Here is a 25234-nt window from a genome sequence, read left to right as displayed (position 1 = left end):
AAAAAAAATTCCAAATTCGCTAGAGCAAGGTGCCAGCCCAAATGACTCTACAGAACACTGCCTATGTTGTTGGGTTTAGGATTTGTAACATACGCAAAGGTTTAGCAAGTGCAGTACATCTTCTACCTACCCTGGAGCAGAGATATGGATTTTTCCTGGAATGATAGATAAGCGTGAGAACTAAGCTTAGTGTTGTATTGGAGGGCATGCATAATCCTACTGCTGACTCACCCTTCGATATTCGAATCGCTTCCTATTAAAGCAGCCGGAGTTACTGTGGTGTGCGTGTGTGTGCTTGCGGACACGTGTGCGAATAAAGCAAGTGTGAACTGAGTACACAGCACATTCCCGCACAGTATGTGCAAGTGCGGCACAGTCCAAGAGGAGGACTTCCAAACTGGAAAAGCTTCTTGGCAGGGCTACACAACTGAGCCTTCAGTGTAAGACAGTCTCTGAAGACCAAGAAAGTTCCCTAAACTTCTGGGGTGGGGGTAGTACTGTGTCTCCACGGCTGGATGTACATCTTGTCAGTCTGCTCACTTGCAACTGTTCATGAATTCCTGTGTGCACTGACATCCACTCTAAAGGGAATCAAGACATTTCTAAACAAAGCCTTGTACGGTAAAAACGTGTCTGCGCTGTGGGGGTGTTTTAATGTTCACTGGTCTACAGGTGCATTTGCACGATTGAGTGTTGGTACATAGTATGTGTCCCTTTTAATGCCAACTTATACAAAACAGAAATATGACAGTTTGTACGCTTAATGAATAATTTGATATACTAAACATTAGATGGAGGGTTTCCAAACCTAAAACCCGCATAGGTCACAGAGCTATTGCCAGCCCTAATTTGTGTGGACTAATCAGAATTTTGTCAAACTTACAACTAATATCTTTGCAGTGGACAGAAAAATATTATTACTTATCAACATAACTGTAGAGGATGCAATACCTTTCCCAACTTCACACATATTTTGTTAAGTTGTGCTTGAAACTCGTTTTGTAGTTGCGCGGACCTCAGTCTCTGACCATTTGCTATTAGAGGCCCACGGCAAGCAGTGCCCACCTCACCCAAAGCCTGCCTCCCACGGGCATCTCAGGAGGGTTGGGAGGTGTGCAAGGACCAGGTAGGATCAAGGCTTACAGACTGAAAAGGTGCAGACTTAGAAGCCAGAAAGAAGGGTGTCAAGGATGCGGAGACCCTACATCCTCAGCATTGCTACAGTTACACTTGAAAAGCAATCAGAAAGGAAGATGGACACAGAAGGCCAGATGACAGCAAGCTGCAGAGACTCACCGAATGCATGGGCAAGGAGCCGTGCCGGCTGAGAAAGCAGTTAGAGAGCGAGACACTGATGCCCTGCGTGGCGCCAGGATCCTCACACGCCAAGGGCCCTTTAGTAGGCTGTAGGCAGTAGGAGACAGAGGAGAGGTGAGAGGCAGCATAGGAGCCCTGCTGGACAGAGGAGAAGGAGAGGCAGGTGAGAAAGGTAGAGACCCCAGAACAGCTGTGAAGAAGAACAGTATGGCAGGAAAATCAAGGTGGACTCGGACGCTTCATTGTTCACGTGCTGTAAAAAGGTAAAATAAACTATTCACTTCAGTCCCAATATAATCACTACATGATGCCCCAAGGAGAATGAGTTCCAGGAATGCCCAAACCACATTTCACCAAACCTCCACAAAGGCACATGCCTGACAGGCGCGATTATAAGCAGCTCTTCCTAGCATGAATACGGTTGCTGCCCACTGGAAGCAGCGCTCAAAGTGCATTATAAAAAGAGTGGAACTATGATGCTGCATGCAATGGGGCGGGATCAGTGAGCATAGGGGCAGGTTCAAAAGTATGGGAAAAAACGAAATATTCTGTTACTACATACAAAAATACCTTCAGGTGGCTACACATAAAACAGCGCACATCGTAAATGACAAAGAAAAAAACGTAAGTTAATCAGTGACAAATGCACTATATAGTAAGTTTTGAAACCTCTATTAGTTGATGCACTGCAAAGGTCTGTATCTGTAACCAGAGAGCCGCAGAATTACATTTTGGTTGGTGCAGTGGCAAACAGTGAAGTGTATTTTTAATGCTACAAGGTCCCAGCCTGTGATCGAAAGCACTGTGAATATTTACGTCTTCATTTCAAACATGCATTACACACACTATAAGACAGAATGCTACAAAATGCACAAAAAGTTTTAAGATAAAATGATGCTTGGATATTGTTTAGCTGTCTGCTCGCCTTTGGTTTCAGAGCAGAATGATACTTCTGCTTAAGCATTTTAATGCTCAGAATTAACCATCACGGAACGGTTATGTTTTCCCCAAAAGTAGAGGAATGATTTTTCACAAATCAAAAAAAGTATGAGCACTTTGTGCCGGTCCGATCCTGTACTCTCCGACCACTGTCTAGAAGGCACTGCCCTTATAGGACCGGAAGGCTACTGCCCACAGTTCTGGCTGCCCTGTAGAAGGAACTGTAGAAGGAACTGCACACAGCTCTATAGGACCAGAAGGTGGTTACTGCCCATACCTCTGTATAGACTTAGGGTTACTGCCCAACGTTTTATTTGAACAAAGGTTAGTGCCATATCACACCGTCTCGTCGGAACAATGTTAGTGCATGCAGCTCTATCTGGCCTGAATGGAGGTTGCTGCCCACTGCTCTGCCTGACCTGTACACAGGTTGTTGCTTGCCGCTTCGCCTGACCTGAGTGAAACGTTACTGCCCAAAGCTATGCTTGCCCGGTTCAATGTTACTACTCACAGCTCTGACTGTCCTGAACGAAGGTTACTGTCTGCAACTCAGGCTGATGTAAGGAAGGTTAATGTCCCAGGTTTGTCTGGCCTGAATGAAAGTTATTTCTCAGATAACTTTAAGCAAAATTACTGCCTTCAGGAAAACCCACTTTTTCTGCACGGCTCTCCAGATTTTTCTCTGCTAGATACTGCTGGTATTTTGACCTACTCTGTGCCTACAGAAACCTCTAACTTGGGTGCTTCCTTTAAAATGTGAACATAAATTGTAAGCCTCATTATAAAGGTGTGGGTAATTGCATCTAAATTAATTTAATTTACCTTCTCGATTGGAGGTGCAGCAGTGGGAGCTACAAAAAGGACTGGACATGATTTCCTTTGCCAAGTCCCCAACAGATGCCTGCAGCCTTAAGTTGAACGAGGGGATGACAGTACATCCCTGATAGGCACAGGTTGAAATAAGGGAGAAAGGGTTAAGGGTCGACTAGGCCCACTGCTATAGTGAATGTCCAAAAACAAGCAAAGCTGGGAAGCTTGAATAAAGGAGAAGGAAAATGTTATCTACCCTGTAAGCATCTATTCGTGGCATGTAGTGTTTTAGATTCACATACTGTGCATACTCATGCCATCTAGTGATGGGCCTGGATGTGTGCAAGCTGTTTTTCTTCGAAGAAGTCTTCTCGAGTTACAAGGTGTTATGACTCCTCCTCTCGGTAGTAATGCGCATGAGCATCCACTCTAATGTTCGATTCTTTTCTGCACTTCGGATGAGATTGAGCAAAGGAACCTAGGGAGGAGGGTGGGCACATGTGAATCTACAGCACTACATGCCATAAGCTGATGCTTACAGGGTATGGAATATTTTCTGTATATGGTATATGTGGCTGTAGATACACCAGCTGTGCCCAGATTGTAAAGCAGCCCTTCCTTAAGTGTTGGCAGCCAGTGGGTGTTGCGGTAAACTGAAAAAAGCATACAGAGTACAGCCTGGCCAACATTGGTTTATTTGCGTCTTAGTACATCCACACAATAGAGCTTTGTGAAAGTATGTGGTGTAGACCAGGTAGTAGCTTTGTAGATGTCAGCTATGGGAATGTTCCCTAACAAGGTCATGAGGATGTGCTTTTGGGTAAATAGGCAAATCCCTCTTTGCTATTGCATAAAATGTCTGGATACACTTGACTGTCCAACTGGATATGCCTGAGAGACCGCCCTTCATGGAGTTTCGAAAAGGCTACAAAAAGCTGTTGTTTTGTGAAAAGTTTTATTGTATCTACATAGTACATTGGTGATAGCTTCATGTCGAAGGAACGTAGTAGTGCCTGTCCTGCAGCTGAGTCAGGTTGGGGAAAGAAAACTGGGAGTTGTATAGACTGGTTAAGGGAGAAATTTAGGGTTAGTGCGAAGGGCAACCCTATCCATGTGAACCTGAAAGAAAGGATCATCTAAAGCTAAAGCCTGGAGCTTACCGACACGTCTGCGGGGGAATATTGCAACAAGAAACGCCACCTTCCAGGACAGGAATTGAAGAGGGCAGGGATGGATGTGTTCAGAGGGAGGATCCATAAGTCTTGTGAGAATGATATTGAGATTCCCCACAGTGGAAGAACGATCCTTTTGAGATCCTCCATAAAAGCTATGATCACAGGAATCCTCAAGAGGGACATGTGTGGTCTGTTTTGGAGACAGGCAGCCACAGCAGCTAGTGGAGCAGGATGGGGGAGAGCGCTAGTCCACAGGTCTGTAGGAGATAGACTATGTCCTGGACACTAGCTGCTAAGGGATCAATGGGTTTCAATAGGCAGTATTGGGCAAACCCTTTCCATCGGTCAGCACAGCAGGTGCGTGCAGCAGGCTTGTGTGATTCCTTAAGGATTTCATGCTGACCTGCGAAAGGACCCATGAAGGATAGGCATCGGGAGGGCACCCATAGCCTTTGCGGTCTTAGGTTCTTTTTTTAAATCTTTTTTAGCATTCCATCAAATGGGACCAAAGAGGTGCTCTTCATCAAAGGGCAGGTTTAGGCGGTGCTGTTGGACTTCTGGCTGAAAGCCAGAGACACAGAGCCAAATGTTTCAGCGAATGGGCATGCTGGAATTGATGCAGCATCAAGGGCACATCTTATTGTGGTGTTTGAGATAAACTTCCTTTCCAAGAGTAGCTCATGCCCTCTCATGCGGTAGCCCTCTGGGAGACGCTGGAGGAGCTCCTCCATCTTGTCCCATTGGGCACGCTCGTTTTGGGAATGCAGGCCGACAGAGCTGCGTCAATATGCTTGCTTTCCTTATCTGGCAGGGTGGTATCAATGATACTCTGTGCATTAGCTCTTTTATGGACAGTTTGCATCACCAGTAAGTTGGGAGGAAATTTACCCCTGATGTAGAGCGGGTCTGAAAAAGGGAACCTATATATTTTTTTCTACTCTAGGGTTGACAGCATGAGCATTAACCGGCTCTCCGAACATATCTGAGAGCGGTCTAAGCATGCTCTTCAGCATTAGTAGGTCTTGCATGTAACGCTGGATGGAGGATAGAGTTTCCAGCAGAAATTCTTAACAGCATCCGGCCACCCTATCAAGGTTCTCATGGTAGGACATACTGTCATCTGATGGGACGGTCCCCATCATAAGAATACCAGGGGTCATCCTGTGGGGCATGACATGAGGGTCCCCTGTGCCGTGATTTCCAACATCAGAGTGTGGTGATAGGCGCCTAAGGCACAGAGAGGCTTGATAGCCTTGTTGTACCGCTTTCACTGCTTGAGCTGTGGTAAAGCTCAAGAGCTTCCTTGAAGCTGTGCATCCTCTTCAATGTCTGAATGGTGGATGCAGGTGGCTGGGCGAGGATTTGACTGGTATCAGGATGGATCAGGATGTGCCACTTGTGGGCGTCAAGTTCCTCCTGCAGCTTTTGGAGGACTGATTCAAAGAAGTCGACGGTTGATGTTAGTCTCGGCACCAGCACTGATTTAGCCTTCAAGGCCGAAGGCTTCAGAACCCAAAGGCGATTAGTGCAGAGTGCGTCATTGTTAGACGGGCCGGGAGGGTCGGCCGAGGTTACGGGGAGAGGTCTCCAGGGAGAGCCGTCTCCAACGACTGTACAGATGAATAACTTCCCCCCCACAGACGGACACCACACAAGACTGAAGGTTAACGAGACTTTATATGCAATTCTTAGGTTACGATGATATGGTACAAGGAGGTCTGGACTCAGGGGTCCCCTCTGGCTTAGTCTTTGGTTGAGGAAAAGGGTAGCGGGACAGTCTTTAGTTACCGGTGAGTCCAAAAATAGCTCTCAATCCTTGAGCTCGGCGTTCTTGATGATCGGGCCGTGGAGGAGCCAAGCAGGTCCCGAGATGGTCGGATGAAAGATGACGGTCCGCGGCGGAGCCTGCAGGTCCCGATGAAGATGACGGTTACAACGGTCCGCGGCCACGCCAGCAGATCCGGACGACGATGAAGGACGAAGGTTACGACGGCTGTGGCAGCGCCACCAGGCAGGATGATGGTGCACAGGACAGAGCTACGGCAGCGCCAGTAGTCCGTTCAGGATGAGTTCCTCTTTACGTCTCTCGACTCCAAGATACAACTGCCTTCCTGCTCTGGAGCTGCCCCAGTTATAGGGCTGGCGTACTTTGATGTCCGGACCCTCGCACTTGGAGGTCGGGGGGTCCGGGATGCGGGATTCCAGACACCCAGCAGGGGGGTGGGGCCAGCGCCCGGGGAGGCGATGGGCGAGCGGCACTTGGCGGGGGGAGCCATCGACACCTCTTTCTCCCATTGACTTGCCAAGTAGCCCGCTCACCTCCTGGGTGGATGGTGGTGCCGAGATGTCTGAGGCCGGGCCAGGCCCAGGGTCGGGGTCGATCGGGGGCCAGGCGACCTCGTGGTGAAGTGTCCAAGATGGCGGTTCAGGTTGGCCGCGTGGGCCGGCAGTGGACCGGGCCCACGAGGTTAGCTTGCTTCGCAGGCAGGGGCCCTGAGAGGGCAGCAGATGTACAATGATGATGCGTGGTACTGTCGTGGCGGCTCTCGGGCTTGGTTGGGCTGGGGGAGAGCGGCCCTTCATGTGGCCTGTCCAACAGTCATCTTCAAAATCTTCTTAGATGCCAAGGCTGGGTGTGGTGTATGAAGTGGGTTTTTGGTGCTGACCAAGGCTAGATGCCAGTGGCCGCCCGGATGTCTGTCTCAGAGTATTGAGAGCGGCTGTCTGGCCCTTAGGTGTAGAGCTGCTTGGAGTAAGTGGTGTTGGGGCAGCAGAGAAGAAGGAAACATACTCACGACCTATTGAGTGGGCGGTGGGTCTTTGATTTCAAGGACAGAACTGTACCTTGGGTAAGGCAAGTATATCTCATCTTTGGTTGCCGACAACTCTGGATGATGTTCCCGTTCGGAGTCCTGGGTGCGGAAGAGGTCTGGGGTGTCGTCTATGCATCTGCGTGACATTTTGAGGCGACTACCCCGGAGGTCTCGAAGAGTCTTCTTCGGATAGAAGGGGCGGCAGGCGTCACAGGTGGCCTCATCGTGCTTAGCCAAGAAGTTGTAGACCTGATGAAAATCGGGCCAGGGGTATTTGAAGCAACACTGAGGACAACATCGTGAATTCCATCACAAGCGAGGCATGTGGTCAAGGGGAAAACATACATAGAGGGCCTGGAAGATTGAGACCCGTCTGGAGCGGGCTGTAGGAGAAGTGGGGTCAAATGCAAACCGATCCCCGACCGAGGCAACACACATCGTGTCGATACAAGAAAGAGGACCGCAATAGCAAACAATATCCACGGAAGAAAGAGGATCCGGATAAGCCCAAGGAGAACACTGCAATGGCGGCGTTCCTGAGCTGGTGACACACGTCCGAACCAGACGAGAGAAAGAAAACAATCGAACAATGAAGCTAATGCATATATGCAATACTATCATGAGGTGGAGTCACACTACCTTGTGACTCGAGTAGACTTCTTCAAAGAAAAACAACTTGCATGCATCCAGGCCCACCTCAAGATGGTAGAAGTATGCACAGCATGTGAATCTACAGCCACACATGCCTCGAACATATGGTTGCAGCCTATTTTTACCGGGAGACTTAGCATCAGAGGTCGTCAAACAAGTTGTTTGAAAGAGACCATTTCTGTTCTGTTAGGGAGAGAATCAATGTAAATGGCCCATACCTGGCAGCTCAGTTTTCTACTGTGAGTAGTTGACATTTAAAAGCTCCAAAAGTGGCCACTCACTTTGCCAAGTTTTTACTGTGAGAAACCTGTACTAAATAAACTAGGGAGTGGATGGGGTGGATGATCAGAGTAAAGGCACACCATTCCACAGCTCTGCTAAGTGCTTTTTCTGATGGTATTTAAGATCAAAGCATCACATTTACAGAGGCATATTCCTACTACCTGTCACCTACAAGGCCAGGGACTCTGACCCCCGATAAGAAGGAAGGAGATGAAGGTCATGTGAGGGGCCTGTCTGCCCCATAAGCACTGCTGTGATGGTTCAAGAGGCAGAACACAGCTGGAGAACTGAAAATATGGAGAAGGCTGCCAAACCATAAGTGTACGTGGGGAAGGACTTGGAAGCATACCAGATTGTGCTGAACTCTGGGTGAGGTCATGACATTCCCAATTAAGATCTGTGTTTTGTTTTGTTTTGTGAACAAGACCGGATTTAACTGGTCTGGCACTGGACTTTGTCAACATTTATTGCTGGAACCATTCAGGGGTAATTGATGTCCCTACTCTGATTCTCAGTCCGTAAGTCACTTCCTGGTTTCTCAGATGCAGCTAAAACTCTGCACAATGAGTGGTCAGTTCGAGGATTTTCAAACTATCACAATAGTAAAAAGTGGGAAGCCTCTAGGAAGGACATTTTCATTCGTTCCCTTCCCTGTCAAATCTGTGCAGCTCTGTTTCAGTATCAATTAACTTTCTATGAACCCAGCCTGCAATATATGTTGTCACCTCCTTTATGAACTAAAGGCATCACCAGGGTGATCCAGCCTCCCTCCCTACCCAATACTGTCTTTTCTCATCCCTGAGCCTTGCGCAGGGAAGAGGCGTGGCTTTCTCGCCTCAGCCCTTGCTTGTTGATGCCTCAGTATAAAAGATAATCAGGTTAATGCACCTGCCTGTGAGAAACTAAATTGTGTGCCTTTACATGCAACTACGAATATTCATGAGCCTTTCAATTTTTCTATATGTTTAAAGAAAACACATGCAATGAGTATTTGATTAGTGAATACTCAATGTGCAGATTCAGAATGCCAGCAGTTCAATTATAAGAAACAGACTGGGCCCCATGTCAAAAGTTGTTTTACTACGCTACAGAGAGTCTGTGTGAGGCTTAGTCACTGGAAGATCATTTATTGGTATAAAGTGGCACCGGTCTTCAGGTCAGGTCCCAGATTATGCAAGCTGAAGACCACCTCTTGTGTCTGAGACGAGGTTGTCTCAGACGCACAAGTTACTACTTGTGTACTGATATATCTGTAAGAGACATTAGTTAGTGATAGATTCCTTACCTTAGAATATCCCCAGGCATCAAATCCGGAAACATTTGCATAGCAATACCCCTGCGCGTCGGTAGGCGTCGTCCGCGGCTCCACGTCGGTCGTTGGCGTCGTTCGTGCCGGAATGACGTCGCTGGAGTACTTAGTCGCCGCCCTCGCATGCTGAAGTCAGTTCTTATACACAGCTTTTCCCCGCCAGATACGCAGAGCCATGACAGAACCAACACTGGTGCCATGAAACTAGGACCCTGAAAGGGGATGACCTTAACCCTAGATATCGGTTCGCAGAACAGGGAGGATGGGTGGGTCGGTAAGGAATCTATCACTAACTAATGTCTCTTACAGATATATTGTTACACAAGTAGTAACTTGTGCATCTGAAAGAGACACGTTAGTGATAGATTTCTTACCTTAGAATAGATACCACAGCAATACCAACCCTGGTGGTGGGTCTGCGAACCAATAATCACACCATAAAGTCCTGGAGGACGGAACGGCCAAAGAAGCCATCCCTCCGGACTTGGCTGTCCAGGCAGTAGTGTCTTGCAAACATGTGGAGCGAGGCCCACGTAGCTGCCTGACAAATGTCCTGCAAGGGGACTCCTCAGACCAGGGCAGTAGTAGTCGCCGTGGCCCGAGTGGAGTGGGCCTTCAGCCCAACAGGAGGTTCCTTCTTAGCCTAAGAGTAACACGCTTGGATGCACAACGCGATCCACCGAGAGATGGTCTGTTTGTGCACCGCCCGCCCTTTCTTAGCGCCCACGTAACCAACAAAGAGTTGGTCATCCACCCGGAACTGGCGTGTGCAATCCAGATAATAAGAGAGCGCACGTTTTGGGTCCAGACGGTGGAGCCTCTCTTCCTCTTTCGAGGGATGCAGAGGCGGAAAGAAGGTGGGCAAGGTGATGGACTGCCCGATGTGGAAGGCTGTGACTACCTTGGGCAGGAAAGAGGGCTTTATACGCAACACAACCTTGTCCGGATGGACAGAAAGGAAAGTAGGTTTAGAGGAAAGAGCCTGGAGTTCACTCACTCTCCTGGCAGAGGTGATGGCAACCAGGAAAGCAGTCTTAAGTGTAAGAAGACGTAGAGGACAGTTATGAAGCGGCTCAAAGGGACATCAAGTAAGTTAGAACCAGATTCAAGTCCCACTGGGGCATCACGAAAGGAACAGGAGGGAACATATGAGTGATGCCCCTTAAGAATCTGTTTACAATGGGGTACTTGAACAAAGAAGGCTGATCAGGTAGCCTTAAGAAGGCTGAAAGGGCAGAAAGGTAGCCCTTGATAGTGTCCAGAGAAGAGCCCTGCTGGGCAAGAGAAAGAGGAAGAGGAGAACCTCAGAAAGAGGGGCATTGAGAGGATCCACAGCCTTTGCTGTGCACCATGCCACAAATCTGTCCCACCTGCAGGCGTATACCGACTTTGTGGAGGGACACCTGGCTGCCAGAATGACATTACAGACTTCAGGAGGCAAGTCAAATGGCCTCAACTGTCGCCGCTCAATCTCCAAGCATGGAGGTGGAGACTGGACAGGTTCGGGGGGAGGACTGTCCCTGCTGCTGCGACAGAAGGTCCTCCTGAGGAGGCAGACGAATCGGGGGATCGACTGACATACTGAGTAGCTCGGGATACCAGTACCTTCGCGCCCAGTCCGGAGCCACAAGGATGACTTGGGCCCGGTCGCGCTTGATTTTCTTCAGCACTCTGGGCAGAAGTGGTATAGGTGGAAAGGCGTACAACAGACCGCAACTCCACTCACGATGAAAAGCGCCCCTGAGCGAGTGCCGCATTGGAAGTTCCAATGCGTAGAACTGATGAAATTGCGCGTTCTCTTAGGTGGCGAATAGGTCTAACCAAGGCTCTCCCCACTGCAGAAAGAGGCCTTGCGCCACGTCCGGGTTCAGACGCCATTCGTGATCAATCATGCACCTTTGGCTGAGCACGTCCGCCCTGGCATTCAGAGAACCTGCCAGGTGTTGAACCACCAGGGTCACGCCCTGATGTGCCAGCCACTGCCAGAGGCGCAGAGCCTACTGGCAGAGGGTCCATGACCCCACCCCGCCCTGTTTGTTGCAGTACCACATGGCGGTGATGTTGTCCGTGAACACCTGCACTACACTCCCCCGGATAGAGGGGAGGAATGCCTTCAGTGCTTGACGAATCGCCCGCAGCTCCAGAAGGTTGATATGGTGCTTGGTGCTGGGACTCCGCCGGAGACCAGAGGCCTCTGATCTTCGCCTCTCCCATGTGGCCTCCCCAGCCCTGGAGGGACGCGTCCGTCACAACAACGTGCTCCGCCTGGGGAAGGGAGAGGGATCTGCCGCTGACCCAATCGCGGTCCATGAGCCACCACTGCAGTTGTCTCACAGTGCCCTCCAAGATCATGACATGGTCGGACAGGTTGCCCTGATGCTGGGCCCACAAACTTCAGGTCCCACTGCAGAGCCCGCATCCGCCACTTGGCGTGATGCACCAGAAGGATGCAGGAAGCCATCAGCCCCAGAAGCCGCAGCGTCAACCTGACCGAGACCCGGAATAAAGGCTGAAAGAGTGGAATCAGAGCTTGAATATTCCGGACCCGCTGTTCGGGAGGATAAACCCGAAACTGCGCCGAGTCGAGGTCCGCTCCGATGAAGAGGAGCTTCTGAGAGGGGCACAGGTGTGACTTCGGCACATTGATGGAAAACCCTAGCTGGTGCAGGAGGTCCGCCGTTGTCTGGAGGTGGCTGACGACTGTCTAGGGCGAGCCCGCCTTCAACAACCAGTTGTCAAGGTAGGGAAAGACTGAAACCCCTAACCTGAGCAGATGAGCTGCGACCACCGCCATCACTTTCGTGAACACCCGTGGGGCGCTGGTAAGGCCGAAGGGGAGCACGGTAAACTGAAAGTGCTCGTGGCCTACTGTGAACCTCAGGTAGCGCCGGTCGGCCGACAGGACGGGGATGTGGAAGAAAAATGCTACTTACCCGTATGCATCAGTTCTTGGCATGTAGAGCTGCAGAGTCGTACACTTTTGCAATAGATCGCCACCTGGTGTTGGGCTCAGATGATTGCAGGTTGTTGTCTTCTTGGAAGAAGTCTTTGTAGTCACTAGATAGGTGACTCCTCCCTTGGACAATACTGCGCATGGTCATCAACTCCATCCTCAAATTGTTTTTCGCCATGACGGGAAATGATGGAGTTAGTAGAAGTAAAGAGAAAGGATGTCCATGCTTGTGCATCTAAGTAAGATGAGTACTGGAACGGATACAAGTCCCGGGGAGGAGGGAGGGCGTGTACGACTCTGCAGCTCTACATGCCAAGAACAGATGCATACTGGTAAGTAGCATTTTCCATTCGAGGAATATGAGCTGCAGATCGTACACTATGCATCGATTGCGCAGCAGTGTCTCCCCTAGCGGTGGTTGCTTGTATCCATTGCAGTAGTCTGAAATAGTGTTCTAAGTAGTCTGAAATAGTGTTCTAAGGACAACTTGGCCTACTGCAGCTTGCTGCTTGGCTTGCACATCCACACAATAGTGTTTAGTGAAGGTGTGTGGTGTAGACCATGTTGCTGCCTTGCATATGTCCTCTAGTGGTATATTTCCTAAGAAAGCCATAGAGGCTCCTAGTTTGCGAGTGGAGTGCGCTCTAGGAGGAACCGCTAGTGTATGTTTAGCTTTTTAATAGCATATTTGTATACACTTTACAATCCATCTGCCAATTCCTCCTTTAGAGATGGGATTGCCCTTGTGTGGGGAGAGAAAGATACAAATAGTTGTTTTGTCTTTCTGAAGGATTTAGTCCTGTCTGTGTAGTATAACAGAGCTCTTCTAACATCTAAGGTGTGTAAAGCCCTTTCTGCAACAGATTTCGGTTTTTGGAAAAACACTGGTAGCTCTACTGATTGGTTAAGGTGAAAAGGAGTAATAACTTTTGGCAGGAATTTAGGATTGGGCCTAAGAACCACTTTGTTAGGATGTATCTGAAAAAATGGTTCTTGTATTGTGAATGCTTGTATTTCCCTAACTCTTCTGAGAGAGGTGATGGCAACAAGGAAAGCAGTTTTCCATGTTAGGAATTGCAATTCACACTTGTGTAAAGGCTCGAAAGGGGGTCCCATAAGTCTTGTAAGGACCACGTTTAGGTTCCATACTGGAGCAGGTGGTAACCTAGGTGGGATTATTAGTTTTAATCCTTCCATAAATGCTTTTATTGCAGGTACTCTAAAGCGAGATAGATGTTGTCTATTTTGTAAATAAGCTGCAATTGCTGCTAGATGCAGGCGTATGGAAGAATAATCCAAATTGGACCTTTGTAGGTGTAGAAGGTAGCAAATGATATTTTGGATGGAAACATCCAGTGGATCAATGTGATTATTGTTACAATATATTGCAAATCTTTTCCACTTAGCAGCATAACATGCTCTGGTAGTGGGTCTTCTGGCTTCTTTAATTATGTTCATACAGTCTGGTGGTAGGTTTAAGTAACCAAACTCTAATACTTCAGGAGCCAGATCGCCAAATTCAGTTGGCTTGGTTCTGGGTGTCTTATTTCACCATGGTTCCGTGTTAACAGGGATGGCGTGAGCCGTAATTTTTGATGTGGAACCAGTGAGAGATCTAGTATTGTGGTGAACCACGGCTGACGTGCCCATGTGGGAGCCACTAGTATTAGTTTGAGAGACTGTTCTCTGAGTTTGCGTACTACTAGTGGAATGAGTCGGAGAGGCGGAAAAGCGTATGCAAATCTGCCTGACCAGTTCATCCATATCGCATTCCCCTCCGACCGTGGGTGTGGGAACCTGGCGACGAAGGTTGGGCATTTTGCATTTTCGTGGGTGGCAAACAGGTCTATCTGTGGATGCCCACACATTTGGAAGAATGATTGAAGAACTTGTGGGTGTGTCTCCCATTCGTGATTCTGCTGTGACTGACGACTCAACAGATCTGCTATCTGATTGCGAATTCCTGGAAGGTGTTCTACTGTCAGGTGTATGTTTTGAGGAATGGCCCATCTCCAAATGTTCTGTGCAAGCTGGGACAGTTGCAGAGAGTGTGTCCCCCCCTGTTTTTCTATATAATACATGGCTGTCATATTGTCCGTCCGGATTAGGACAGCTTTGTTTCGTACTTGTACCTGAAACGTTTTGAGTGGTAGGAAAATTGCTAGCAGCTCTAGATGGTTGATATGGAACTGTTTTTGTTGGTTGTTCCGTTGGCATTGTGTGGTATAATGCAGGAGATGGGCTCCCCATCCTGTGAGGGATGCATCTATCGTGAGCACTATCTGTGGAACAGGTTCTAGGAACGGCCGTCCCTTTGTCAAATTTTTGGTGTTCCACCATTGCAGAGAGCGATATGTACGGCTGTCTACCAACACCAGGTCTGTGAGCTGACCTTGAGCCTGATTACAAATGCGCCCATTACAAGAATGTCTAGCACAGCAGTGGAGTCTTGCGTGAGGAACTATACAGATGCAAGACGCCATCATGCCCATCAGTCTCATGAACACTCTGGCTTGGAGAGACGGCTGGTGTTGAAAAAGGGAGACTAAGGTCTGAATACTCTGTATCCTGGCTGGACTGGGATACGATAGAGCTGTAGATGTGTCTATGGTTGCTCCTATATACTAATGAACGTGCGAAGGCTCTAGGTCCGACTCGGTGTAGTTTATTGTAAACCCTAAGTCGTGCAATGTTTGGTTTGTTTTTTGTGTTGGACACACTGGTTGAACAATTTTGCTTTTATGAGCCAATCGTCGAGGTAAGGGAAGACCTGTATCTGTTGTCTTCTGAGATGTGCTGCTACTACTGCTAAGCACTTTGTAAACACTTGTGGTGCTGTTGTGACCCCGAATGGAAGGACTTTGAACTGATAGTGCTGTCCTTGTATGACAAACCTTCGATACTTCCTGTGCGCGGGATGTATCGGAACATGAAAATAGGGGTGCTTTAGGTCTAGTGTTGAAAGAAAGTCTTCCTGTTGTAGTAGTGGGAGTACTTGTTGTAAAGTGGTCATGTGAAAATGATCTGATTGTATGTAATGGTTGAGGGGCCTGAGGTCGAGAATTGGTCTTAGTGTCCCGTCCTTTTTGGGAATTAGGAAGTACAGGGAGTAAACTCCTGTTCCCCGTTCCTCTAAAGGAACTACTTGAATAGCATCCTTCTGTAGAAGTGCTATAACTTCCTGCTGAAGCAGTTATATGTTCTGTGGACATTGGACGTTGCCTGGGTGGTAAGGTTGGGGGGATTGCTGTGAGTTCTAGACAGTAGCCATGTTTGATAATTTGTTTTACTCATCTGTCTGGTGTGATGGAATTCCAGACAGGTAGGAACTGTGATAATCTGCCCCCCACAGGAGTGGAATGCTGTAGTTGAGGCAGAGGGAAGATGGAAGTCACTGTTTGGGAGTGGAAGAGGAGCGGCTGTTGTTATTACCTTTACCTCTTCCCTTGTTATTGTTGCCTCTGTATCCTCCTCTAAAGTAGCCTTTGTTAGAGGAGGTCTGTGTGTGCGTCTTAAAAGATGATGTTGTATCTGTGCTGGTGTGCTTGGAGCCTCCTCTATAAAAGGAGCGACGAAAAGAACTTTTAGTCTGTGTGGATTGTAATGCACTCAAAGACTTAGCTGTGTCTTTCTTCATCTTTTCTAGTGTGTTGTCTACTTCCGGCCCGAACAACTGGTTCTGATTGAAGGGCTGGCTCAAGATGGTAGTCAGTACCTCTGGTTTAAAACCTGAAATGTGTAACCACGCATGACATCTGAGTAGAACACTAGTATTGACTGCTCTGGATGCTGTGTCAGCTACATCTAGTGCACATTTAATTGAGGCATTGGATATTAATATGCCTTCTTGTAAGAGCTCTGCTGCCTGATCTTTGTATTGATCTGGGAGGTGCTCCATTAGTTTTTCTAATTGGTCTTAGTGAGCCCTGTCATAGCGCGAAAGTAAGGCTTGTGTGTTTGCTATGCGCCATATGTTTGTTGCCTGCGCAGCAATCCGTTTCCCTGACGCATCAATAACTTTAGATTCTTTGTCAGGCGAGGGAATTGGCTCTTTTACGTGCATTAGACACTACCAAAGAGTCTAGTGACAGATGTCCCTTAATATAGACTGGATCAGATGGTGCTGGTCTATACTTCTTTTCTATTCTTGGATTTAACACCCTACATCGTACCGGGTCTTTAAATAGGTCTAGAGCATGTTTAATGACTCCTTTGATCATGGGTAGTATTTGCGTAGACCTTTGTGACTGCTCAAATGTATCCAGTAAATAATCCTCATCAATGGCATCAGAGTGCATTGGAACCCCATGGTAAAGGGCAGCTCTATTTAATAGATGATTAAACCCAATACTATCTTCTGGAGGGGAAGGTCTTGTTGGGTAGTACTGAGGATCAGGAATGCCTGGCACATTGTGTGGTGGAAAACCATACATGTCGTCATCCTTAGGATATTCTGGATTGACATCCTCATCTAAAGGGTATGCATGTGGTTCTGGTACGTCATTCCCCCCACCTAGATCATACTCCTCGTCAGTGTGGTGTGATGATGCAAGAGATTGAACAGGAGAAGCTATAGGTTCAATATAAGGAGGGATAGCAGTGGAAGGTGGTGAAGGAGAGGAAGGGTGCATTGGAGAAGTTGCACAATCCTTCTTCTTGGCAGGAACCACAGGTAGAAGTGGTGTGTCTGCTCGTCTCTTCTTGTAAGGAATTGCTTCCACATTTCCAGTTTTTGGATTGATATGGACCTTTCTTTGTTTAGGATCTCGTCTAAACAGTTCTTCCTCCTCTACAATCTTCTTCGGCGTCGATTTTTTCGGTGCCGATAGGGGTTGTTTTGTGTTTTTTGCTTTAGGAGGAGTTATCGAGTCCTGTGGCAAAGTTTTTGGTGTTGAAGGTGGTTTCGGCTTGGTAGGCTTGTTAGAGGGTTTAAGTGTCTCTGTATCAGGCCTTGGGTACTTTGGTACCGATGTTGGAGATATCAGGGTGGAGACAGGTCTTGTTTGCCCTGCGGCGCCGGACTCTGGCTTTCCATCTTTATTTTTGGAACCGGAAGGTTTCGGAGTCGAAGTTTTTGGATCCGGTACAGTCTTCGGCACCGATGCATCTTTTGGTGCCGAAGGATCTTTGTCTTTATGCACCGAAGGGCGTTTTGGCTTCGGTGTCGAAGAGTCCTTCAGTGTCTAAGGATGTTTCGGTGCCAATGGCGGAGGTGGAATTGGCACATGTGGTTTCGTCGGTGCCGAGGCACCGGAAAGCGTAGTCTTTTTCCTCGGAGCCCGAAGGCGGGGCGTTTGAGGGTAGATCTCGGTCTCGACTGGGCTCCATGGGCGGAGTGTCGACCGCTGCCTTTGGCTTGGGTAGTGTATGTTGTACAGGGGCAAGAATACTCACGGGCTGTCGAGATGGAATCGAGTCGTCTGAGTCCTCTGCCCCCGATATGATCTGGATATCAGGCGAGTCTTCCTCGGCGACGAGTGGAGCCTCGTCCTCGGAGATATCTTCAAGTGGATCCTCGTCCCCGGAGACGTCCTCTCCCGACGATCTCCTCCTCAAAGATGGCCTCAGGTGCTGACGCTGATCTCCTCATCTCGTGTTGACGGGCCCTCCGATCCCCAATGGTCTTCTTCGATCCGAAGGATGCACAGGCTGTGCAGGTTGACTCGTTGTGTTCCGGCGATATACAGAGGTTGCAGACCTCTTGATGGTCGCTATGAGGGAATTTTGCTCGACATACCGGGCATCTCTTGAATGGAGTTCTGTCCATGAGGCGTAGGCAGTACGAAGCCGATAGGCCCAACGGCCCACGTCGACGCACTGGAATGTAGCTGGTGATGTCGAAAATGTTTATATAAAATTTCACGCTTCGAAGTTGCTGAAAAAGTTTTTTCTAGCCGGAGCGGAAAACTTTCATCCAAACCCAGTGGCGGAAAAAAACAATCTGAGGATGGAGTTGATGACCATGCGCAGTATTCTCCAAGGGAGGAGTCACCTATCTCGTGACTACAAAGACTTCTTCCAAGAAGACAACAACCTGCAATCATCCGAGCCCAACACCAGGTGGCGATCTATTGCAAAAGTGTACGATGTGGAGCCTCGAACATAAGCGTCCTGCAAGTCCAACGCTACCATCCAGTCTCCGGGGTCCAGGGCAGCTAAGACCTGAGCCAATGTCAGCATTTTGAACTTCTCCTTCCGGAGGAAGCCGTTGACATTCCGTAGGTCCAAGATAGGGCGCAGGCCCCCATTTGCCCTTCCTGGGTATCAGAAAGTAGTGGGAGTAACAACCACACCCTACTTCTGGTCCAGGAACGCGCTCGATGGACCCCTTGGCCAAGAAGGCCGTAACTTCCTCTTGCAGAACTTGCAAATGATCCCCCGACACGCGGTGGTACTGCGGTGGCATGGCTGGAGGGGTCGACTCGAAGGGGAGGGAGTAGCCCCTTCGGACGATTTGCAGCACCCACATTTCCGACGTGACAGTGCGCCAGTGGAAGAGGTGATGGCGAACCCTGCCCCCCACTGGCGTCACATGGACATGAAAGCACAGACTAGGAGGGTTTTGAGGCGGATGCTGCAGGGGAAGGTATGGACTGGCCTCGCTGTTGTCCCCGACCGCCGCCACGGCGGTTTCCACGGCCGCCACCGTGCTGTGTATTAGTCTGCGACGCGTGGCTGGCAGCACGTGCGGGAGCGCCCCTTCCTTGGCCACGAAAGGGCGAAAGGCACCCGTTTGCTGGCGTGGGGCCGAGAGGCCCAAGGACTTGGCCGTAGCCCAGGAGTCCTTAAAACGCTCAAGCGCATGGTCTGCCTTGTCGCCAAAGAGGCGACGGCCATCAACCGGCATGTCCAGAAGGGTGGCCTGGACATCAGCCGAAAATTTGGCGGTCCTCAACCAGGCATGACATCGAACTGCCACCGTCGTTGCCATCGCTCTGCCCAGGGAGTCCATGGTATCCAGCCCACACCGGATGGAATAGCGTGCCGCATCTCAACCCTCCGCAAGGGCTTGGGCGAATTTAGTCCGGGCCTCCTCCGGACATTGTGGCAGCAGGTCCGCGACCGTGTCCCACAGAGTGTGGGTGTAGCGGCCCAAGAGGCATGCGGTATTGACTGACCGCAGTCCCAAACTCAGGGACGAGAACATCTTCTTACCGAATTGTTCATACCTCTTGGATTCCCGATCGGGTGGAGCCATTGGGAATGCGGTCTGGGAAGTAGAGGCCTGGATAACCAGGCTCTGTGGGTGGACAAGAAGCAATGGTCGTCCGGAGCCGGGCGGTAGCGTCTGGCCATGTTCCTATCCACAGGCTGACCTGTAGCGGGCCTGGATCAAGTGCCCAAAAGAACGTCACACAAGGCCTCATTAAATGGCAGCAGAGGCTCAGCCGAGCTTGCCTGCGGTTTAAGGACCTCAGTGAGGAGGTTAGTCCTCACGGCTGTGACAGGGAGCTCCAGGCTCAAGGACTTGGAGACTCGCGTCAACACTACACTGTAGGCAGCCCCCTCCTCCGTAGCCACGGTTGGAGGGGAGACAAAACCAGTGTCCGGCGAAGTGTCCAGTCCACTGGCATCCCCAAGCTTACATGTCCAGTTCTGCTGAGACTGCCACTGCTGTGCCAGGTGTCCACAGACCCCTCCCAATCCCTCTCGTCACCCATCACCTGAAATTCAGGTTCAAAGGATGGCGTCGGTTTGTGGAAATAAAAATCTCCAAACGACATCGAGAGCGGCGCCCAGCGGCGTCGCTCCGGTGCCGAATCGAGGGCAGGATTGGGGACGGTGTCGCCCGTAGGCGGCGCCCGGGGTGACACTCTAGGGGCCGGCGTCGGTGAGGTCTTGAGGTCAACCGGCGACGACCCGGATCCGAAAGCGGATCCAGTGGGGACCGAAGTCGCCGACGGCGTTGGGGCCGAAGCACCTGGCGGCGTCGGAGCCGAAGCACCCGACCCACTAGGCCCCCCAGCCGGGACCGCTGGGCCCGAAGGCACCACGGAGCCCGGTGGAAGAGGGAGGGACCTCATGGCCGTGAGATACCGCGCGACCTCCGCAGGCGTTGCATCGTGCCCAGTGACCGGAAGGTGTGGGGCAGGATGTGGCGCCCGCGACTCCGTTGGAGTCGCATTGGTGGTGTCACTTGAACCCCCAGCCGCGTCGGGGTGGGACGGAAGAGCGATGACGCCTTTCCGACCTCTCAAGCCTCTTACTTGAGGATCTTGATCCCGAAGACCGATGCCGACTCTCGAAGCTACGAGGGCTCCGACCCCGCGACCGGTCCCTCGACCTCCTGTGGGACCAGGACCTTGAACGGCGTGGGGCCGACTGCCGGATCTCAAGTCGCTTGCGGGACCGCTCCCGCCTAGCCTTAGACGTCAGGGCCCGGCAGTCGGAGCAGGTACAGTTGTCGTCGTCGAGGCCTAAACACTGAAGAAACCGGCGATGGGGGTCGGGAACTGACATCATTACACTTGGAGCAGGGTTTGAACCCGGGCATCCCTACCGGCACCGTAGGAGTCGAACGACTCGAGAAAAAACAGATCAAAGGATCAAAAATGTTTAGTCAAAAAGTGACTAAGGGGTAGAGCTTCTCCGGATCTGCGCTTGCTGGCGCGGAAAAAAGAAGAACTGACGTCAGCGCGCGAGGGCGGCGCATAAGTACTCCAGCGACGTCATTCCGGCGCTAACGACACAAACGACTGACGCGGAGCCGCGGACGATGCCTACCGACGCGCAGGGGTATTGCTACGCAAAAGTTTCCAGATCCAATCTGACGCCTGAGGATGTTCTAAGGTAAGGAATCTATCACTAACGTGTCTCTTTCAGATACAACAAGCCAAGGGTGGTATTTGCCAGGGACGACTCACCTCCAGGCAGACTCAGCCTGAACATGCATCTCATCAATAAGTGACTGGTTGAGTCAAATACTGGAAAGAGGAAGATGAACTCGCCTCATCCTGCACCATTTCTTCTTATATCATTAGCTCAATTTTCCAGCTGCTACAAACCAATAATAGAATGGCTGGTGAAAATCGAACAGGCCCTTCTCAAGCCTTTTCAATGCACGTAAACAGGCCGGGAATGGATTTTATGCAGAGCTTCAAAACCGACGTTGAAAGCTGCACGTCCAAGTTTCTCCAAACATGTTCTATGACCTAGGAGAATTCCTGGCTTAGAATATATATATGAAATCGAGGCTGGTAGGGAACGTCGTCTAGTGACATCAGAAAAAGGGGCGGAGTGGTCAAAGCTACTGGCCAGAGGAGGGCTCTGGGTTCGGTCTTCAACAGGGAGTGTATGTCTGGAGGTAATCTTTCTGAAATTGCTGTGGTCCGCAGCTACCAGGCATCTTCTCTCAAATATGTTTTAAAATGGTGTAGAGAAAGGCCTTTTAAGTCAATGGTGGCATTGTAAGCCCACCAAAAATGTTGTCGTAAAATCACAAACAGCATAACTGTTAGAAGGTGGTTCTGACACTAGGGGCCGTCCGGATTTTACACTTTGGAGGAGATTCCTAGCGTGTGCAGTCCAGGAGCAGGTACAAACTGAATGGTGTGGCAGGACCTATGCAGAACCGGGTGGTGACATGGAATAGGCTTTATACACTGGAAAGAAACATGCCAGGGAAAGTCAGTGTGTTTTACTGTGTTTCACTTCATTATTCCTCTATGGGGATGTGGAGTCCATGGCTAGAATGACTGCCACAAGGCCTACAGATTCCAGACATACACTAAAATCCCTCATAGTGGAGGTGAAAAGCAGTATTCTGCAGATTCCAAAGTCATATTTGGTCTGCTTTTGGGTCGGCCAGAAATGTCATATTTCTCTGAGTCCCTGGCTGGGGTCTGGCCCTGGCAGGTTAGATTAATGACCTTTCTTCCCAGAGCGAAGATCTTCCCTCCAAGGAGAAAAGATAGGTGGAGCTACAAGCCAATCCATCAACTGCTGTCGTTGGGTGCCAGGCACCAAGCTGAACCATGGTGAAGGCAGTGAGGGGGGGGAAGGAGTGGGTTTCAGAGACCATGTGGCCATAGACACTGGACGACTCCATATTGAACAAACCCAGAGGCTGGACAAGAAGGAGGGAGCAGGGGCAGGGAAGTGATGTGTCGCTGTTTGATAGGACGCACAGACACTTCCTGCCAGCCCCCTACTCAACTTTTAAAAAGTACTTACACAGGAAGAGAAGCTCTCTCTGGGGTGTGGTCTGCTGAGGCGAAAGTGGCTGGAGCCTGGCAATGGACAGTTGGAAGGAGAGACCCCTTGACTGTCACCCAGGCCCCTAACAGCACCAGAAGAAGAGCCCAGGACCGGTGCGCAGAAGCAGGGGCCTCTGCTCAGGGAGAAGAGAGGCGCAGGGAGCCAGTGAAGACCGCTTCCTGCAGAATACACCCTCTTGGAGACCCGGAGGGCGTCACCAGGAGCGAGAAGACACGAAAATGGGGCAGATCGGACTCCCAGGGGCTGAGATATAGCCCCCGGAAGGTAGGCAACCTTTGACCCCTAAGAAGACCGGCGACGAAGTGCTGGCCTCAGAGATGCCCCCGGGGTGTGTCAGGTCCTGGGGGCTGCCCCCAAGGAGAAGTAAAGCCGGGGAGCGCCGTCGCACTCCATGTGAAGGTGTCCCCGCGGGGTGCCAGGAGCCCACCCTGGCCCCCACCAAAGATGGAGGCGGGGGCGCGTCGTCGCGCCCACCCCCCCCCCTCCGCGAGGAGGATGGCCGGGGAGTGCCGTTGCATTCCTCCCCGTGACAATGGCCCCACCCGGGTGCCAGGAGCCCACCCTGGCCCCGACGAAAATGGCGATGGGGCGCGCTGTTGCGCAACCCCATGCAGAGAAGGAGGGGCCCAGACCCCATCTCCGGGCCCGAGGTGGCGGAGTGAGGGGGAGCACCGTCACGCCCCCCCCCGAAGACATCCGGGACCCCATCCCCAGGCCCCAAAGTGAGACGGGTGGTGGGGGAGTGCCGCTGCACTTCCCCGAAGATATCCAGGGGCAATGCCCCAGGCCACGACGAAGAGGAGAAGGCTGGGGGAGTGCCGCCGCACTCCCCCGAGGTCCCGACGGGACCGCTGAGTCCACGTCTTCCGGCCGGAGCGGGCAGATCAGAAGTGCTCGCCCGGCTCCCGCAGCAGCACAGAAGAGTGCTATCCGTGCGGGGAGCCGGCGGAGGCAGCCAGGGGTGGGCTCCCTGGGCTGCCCTCCAACACAGGCGACACACGAGGGTCTCGGGTGGGACCGGGTCCCCCAACGACTGACAGAGCTGCCGGGGGTGGGCTAATCGAGCAGCACCCTCTTACCTGGGGGTCCAGGTGTGACCGGGCCCCCGCACACCACCGAGGCCCAGGAGGCGGCGCGGAGCACCAGAAAGATTATCACGGCTTTCCCCGGCACAGTGGGAGAGCCGCTGTTCCATATGCGGGCCTACCCATAATGCCTTGCAGGCCAGGATCGGCCTGCAGGGTCAAAACAGCGTGTTCTTTGTTTGTGGTGGCCCCAGGAGGACGGGGTCACCACCACATGAATGTGCAAGTGCTGGGGGAGCTGCTGGAGAAGTGCAGTCTCCCCCCGGCACGAAGAGAAAAGTCTCACCATAAGTGTCTTGGGGATTGGAATGAATAACCCCTCAAGGGCTCAGCTTGCATCCATCACCTTCTGGGCTGGAACGTTTGTTCTTCAGCTGAGGGTGAATTGAAAAGTGCTTCATGGAGTGAAGGGCTGAGGTAGTGGATGTCTGGAGAAGGACATCCCCTGGAGGTGAAGAGGTGTAATTGCACCACAAATGCTTTTACTAATGTTATTTTTTATAGACGGACTGGAGTTCATGTGTTTCATTTGAAGTACATGATTGAGGTGGAGTCATAAGCAAAGTGGATTTAAGTGACTAGACATTCCTGCTAGGGTGTCTGACTGTATTTATTTAAACTGTGATTTCATCTGTGTTGTCTTTAGGGGCTGTAATTGCAATGCATTCTAATGATATTCAAATGTTATGAGTACTGTCACTCTAAAGTGATGCTTAAACATGTATTCTTGCTGCTGCGCTTAGGTGAAGAACCCAGACTATTAGCCCTTAAGATATAGAGGTGCATACCTATGGTCAGTAGGAAATGCTCCGTCAGGGTTGTGTGTCACCAAGGTAGGGTTACCCATTTTAAATGCTGGTGGAAGTACTGGGGTGGGTCGCCATTAGGATGGTGCCAGTGCGCAGGGCACTTGGTCCAGGTTATGATCCACTAACTTCATCGGGGGCAAGATGATGTGCATACATGGGAGTGGTGGTACTAGACTCCACTCCCTCTTGCGGGAGGGGTGGAGAGGTTATGCAATGTCACAAAGTAATTCCAACAGCTTATGTAGATTTGTAAATTGGTGCATAGTATTGAGTAGTGTGTGTGTTTAATAAATGTACTCTTACTTTTATAAAGCAAAGTACAGACTGGACAATAAATTATTGAGTGTTATTTTTGCACACCTGCAAATGGCGATTACTAGCCCACACCACCTACCTTGAGTAAGCCTCAGACTGCTCTGCAACGCTACCCTCTGAGAGTCAGGTGCTACAATTGCGTGTTTGGTTCCCAGTGAAGAACAAATGTAGTCATGTTATTTGTGCAGGTTTCACAGTGGAATGTGAGGCGAGCTTTAACAGAGCTCTACCACAGAGAGGTACTGTATAAACTGACTAATGCAGAAGATGGCCTGTGTCTCTCCTGCTTTCATCTGGGCCTTGTGTTGCCACCTGCCTGTGTCCTCATGTGCACTGGTGTGAACACTGCACACAGGCTTCAGAGAGGAACAAGTGGAGCAGATGTTTTTTAAACGCTATCTTGAAACAAAACAGAGAAAGACTGCCCTCCAAAAGGTTTCACACAAATGGATTGGACCACAACTTTAAAGAAGTGCAAGAGGAAAGCTGCAGGTATGAGGGGGGGAAAGGGAGGCTTCCATAAAGTGCCTCATCGAGTACACACAACAGGTACTAGAG

At 50.5% G+C, this 25234-nt stretch overlaps 1 protein-coding gene across 10 annotated transcripts in view; it reads right to left on the bottom strand.

Annotated features, from left to right (window-relative positions):
• The window catches only part of RAPGEF1 (Rap guanine nucleotide exchange factor 1), a 714396-nt gene that overhangs the window by 287815 nt on the left and 401347 nt on the right, over positions 1 to 25234 (bottom strand). For 5 of the 10 annotated variants that reach the window (XM_086924774.1, XM_086924775.1, XM_086924772.1 and 2 more), the window contains exon 11: positions 1297 to 1455. The exons of 4 other annotated variants lie outside the window; for them this stretch is intronic. In XM_086924774.1, the coding sequence (XP_086780900.1) occupies positions 1297 to 1455 (159 nt within the window). The remainder of the gene's footprint in view (positions 1 to 1296; positions 1456 to 25234) is intronic. One more of the 10 variants, XM_086924773.1, reaches the window with a different exon arrangement.

Source organism: Lissotriton vulgaris, chromosome 5 (genome assembly GCF_964263255.1).
Source record: "Lissotriton vulgaris chromosome 5, aLisVul1.2, whole genome shotgun sequence".
Lineage (NCBI taxonomy): Eukaryota > Metazoa > Chordata > Amphibia > Caudata > Salamandridae > Lissotriton > Lissotriton vulgaris.
The sequence above is the reverse complement of the archived record's forward strand: the minus strand, read 5'-3'. Positions and strand labels throughout refer to the sequence as shown.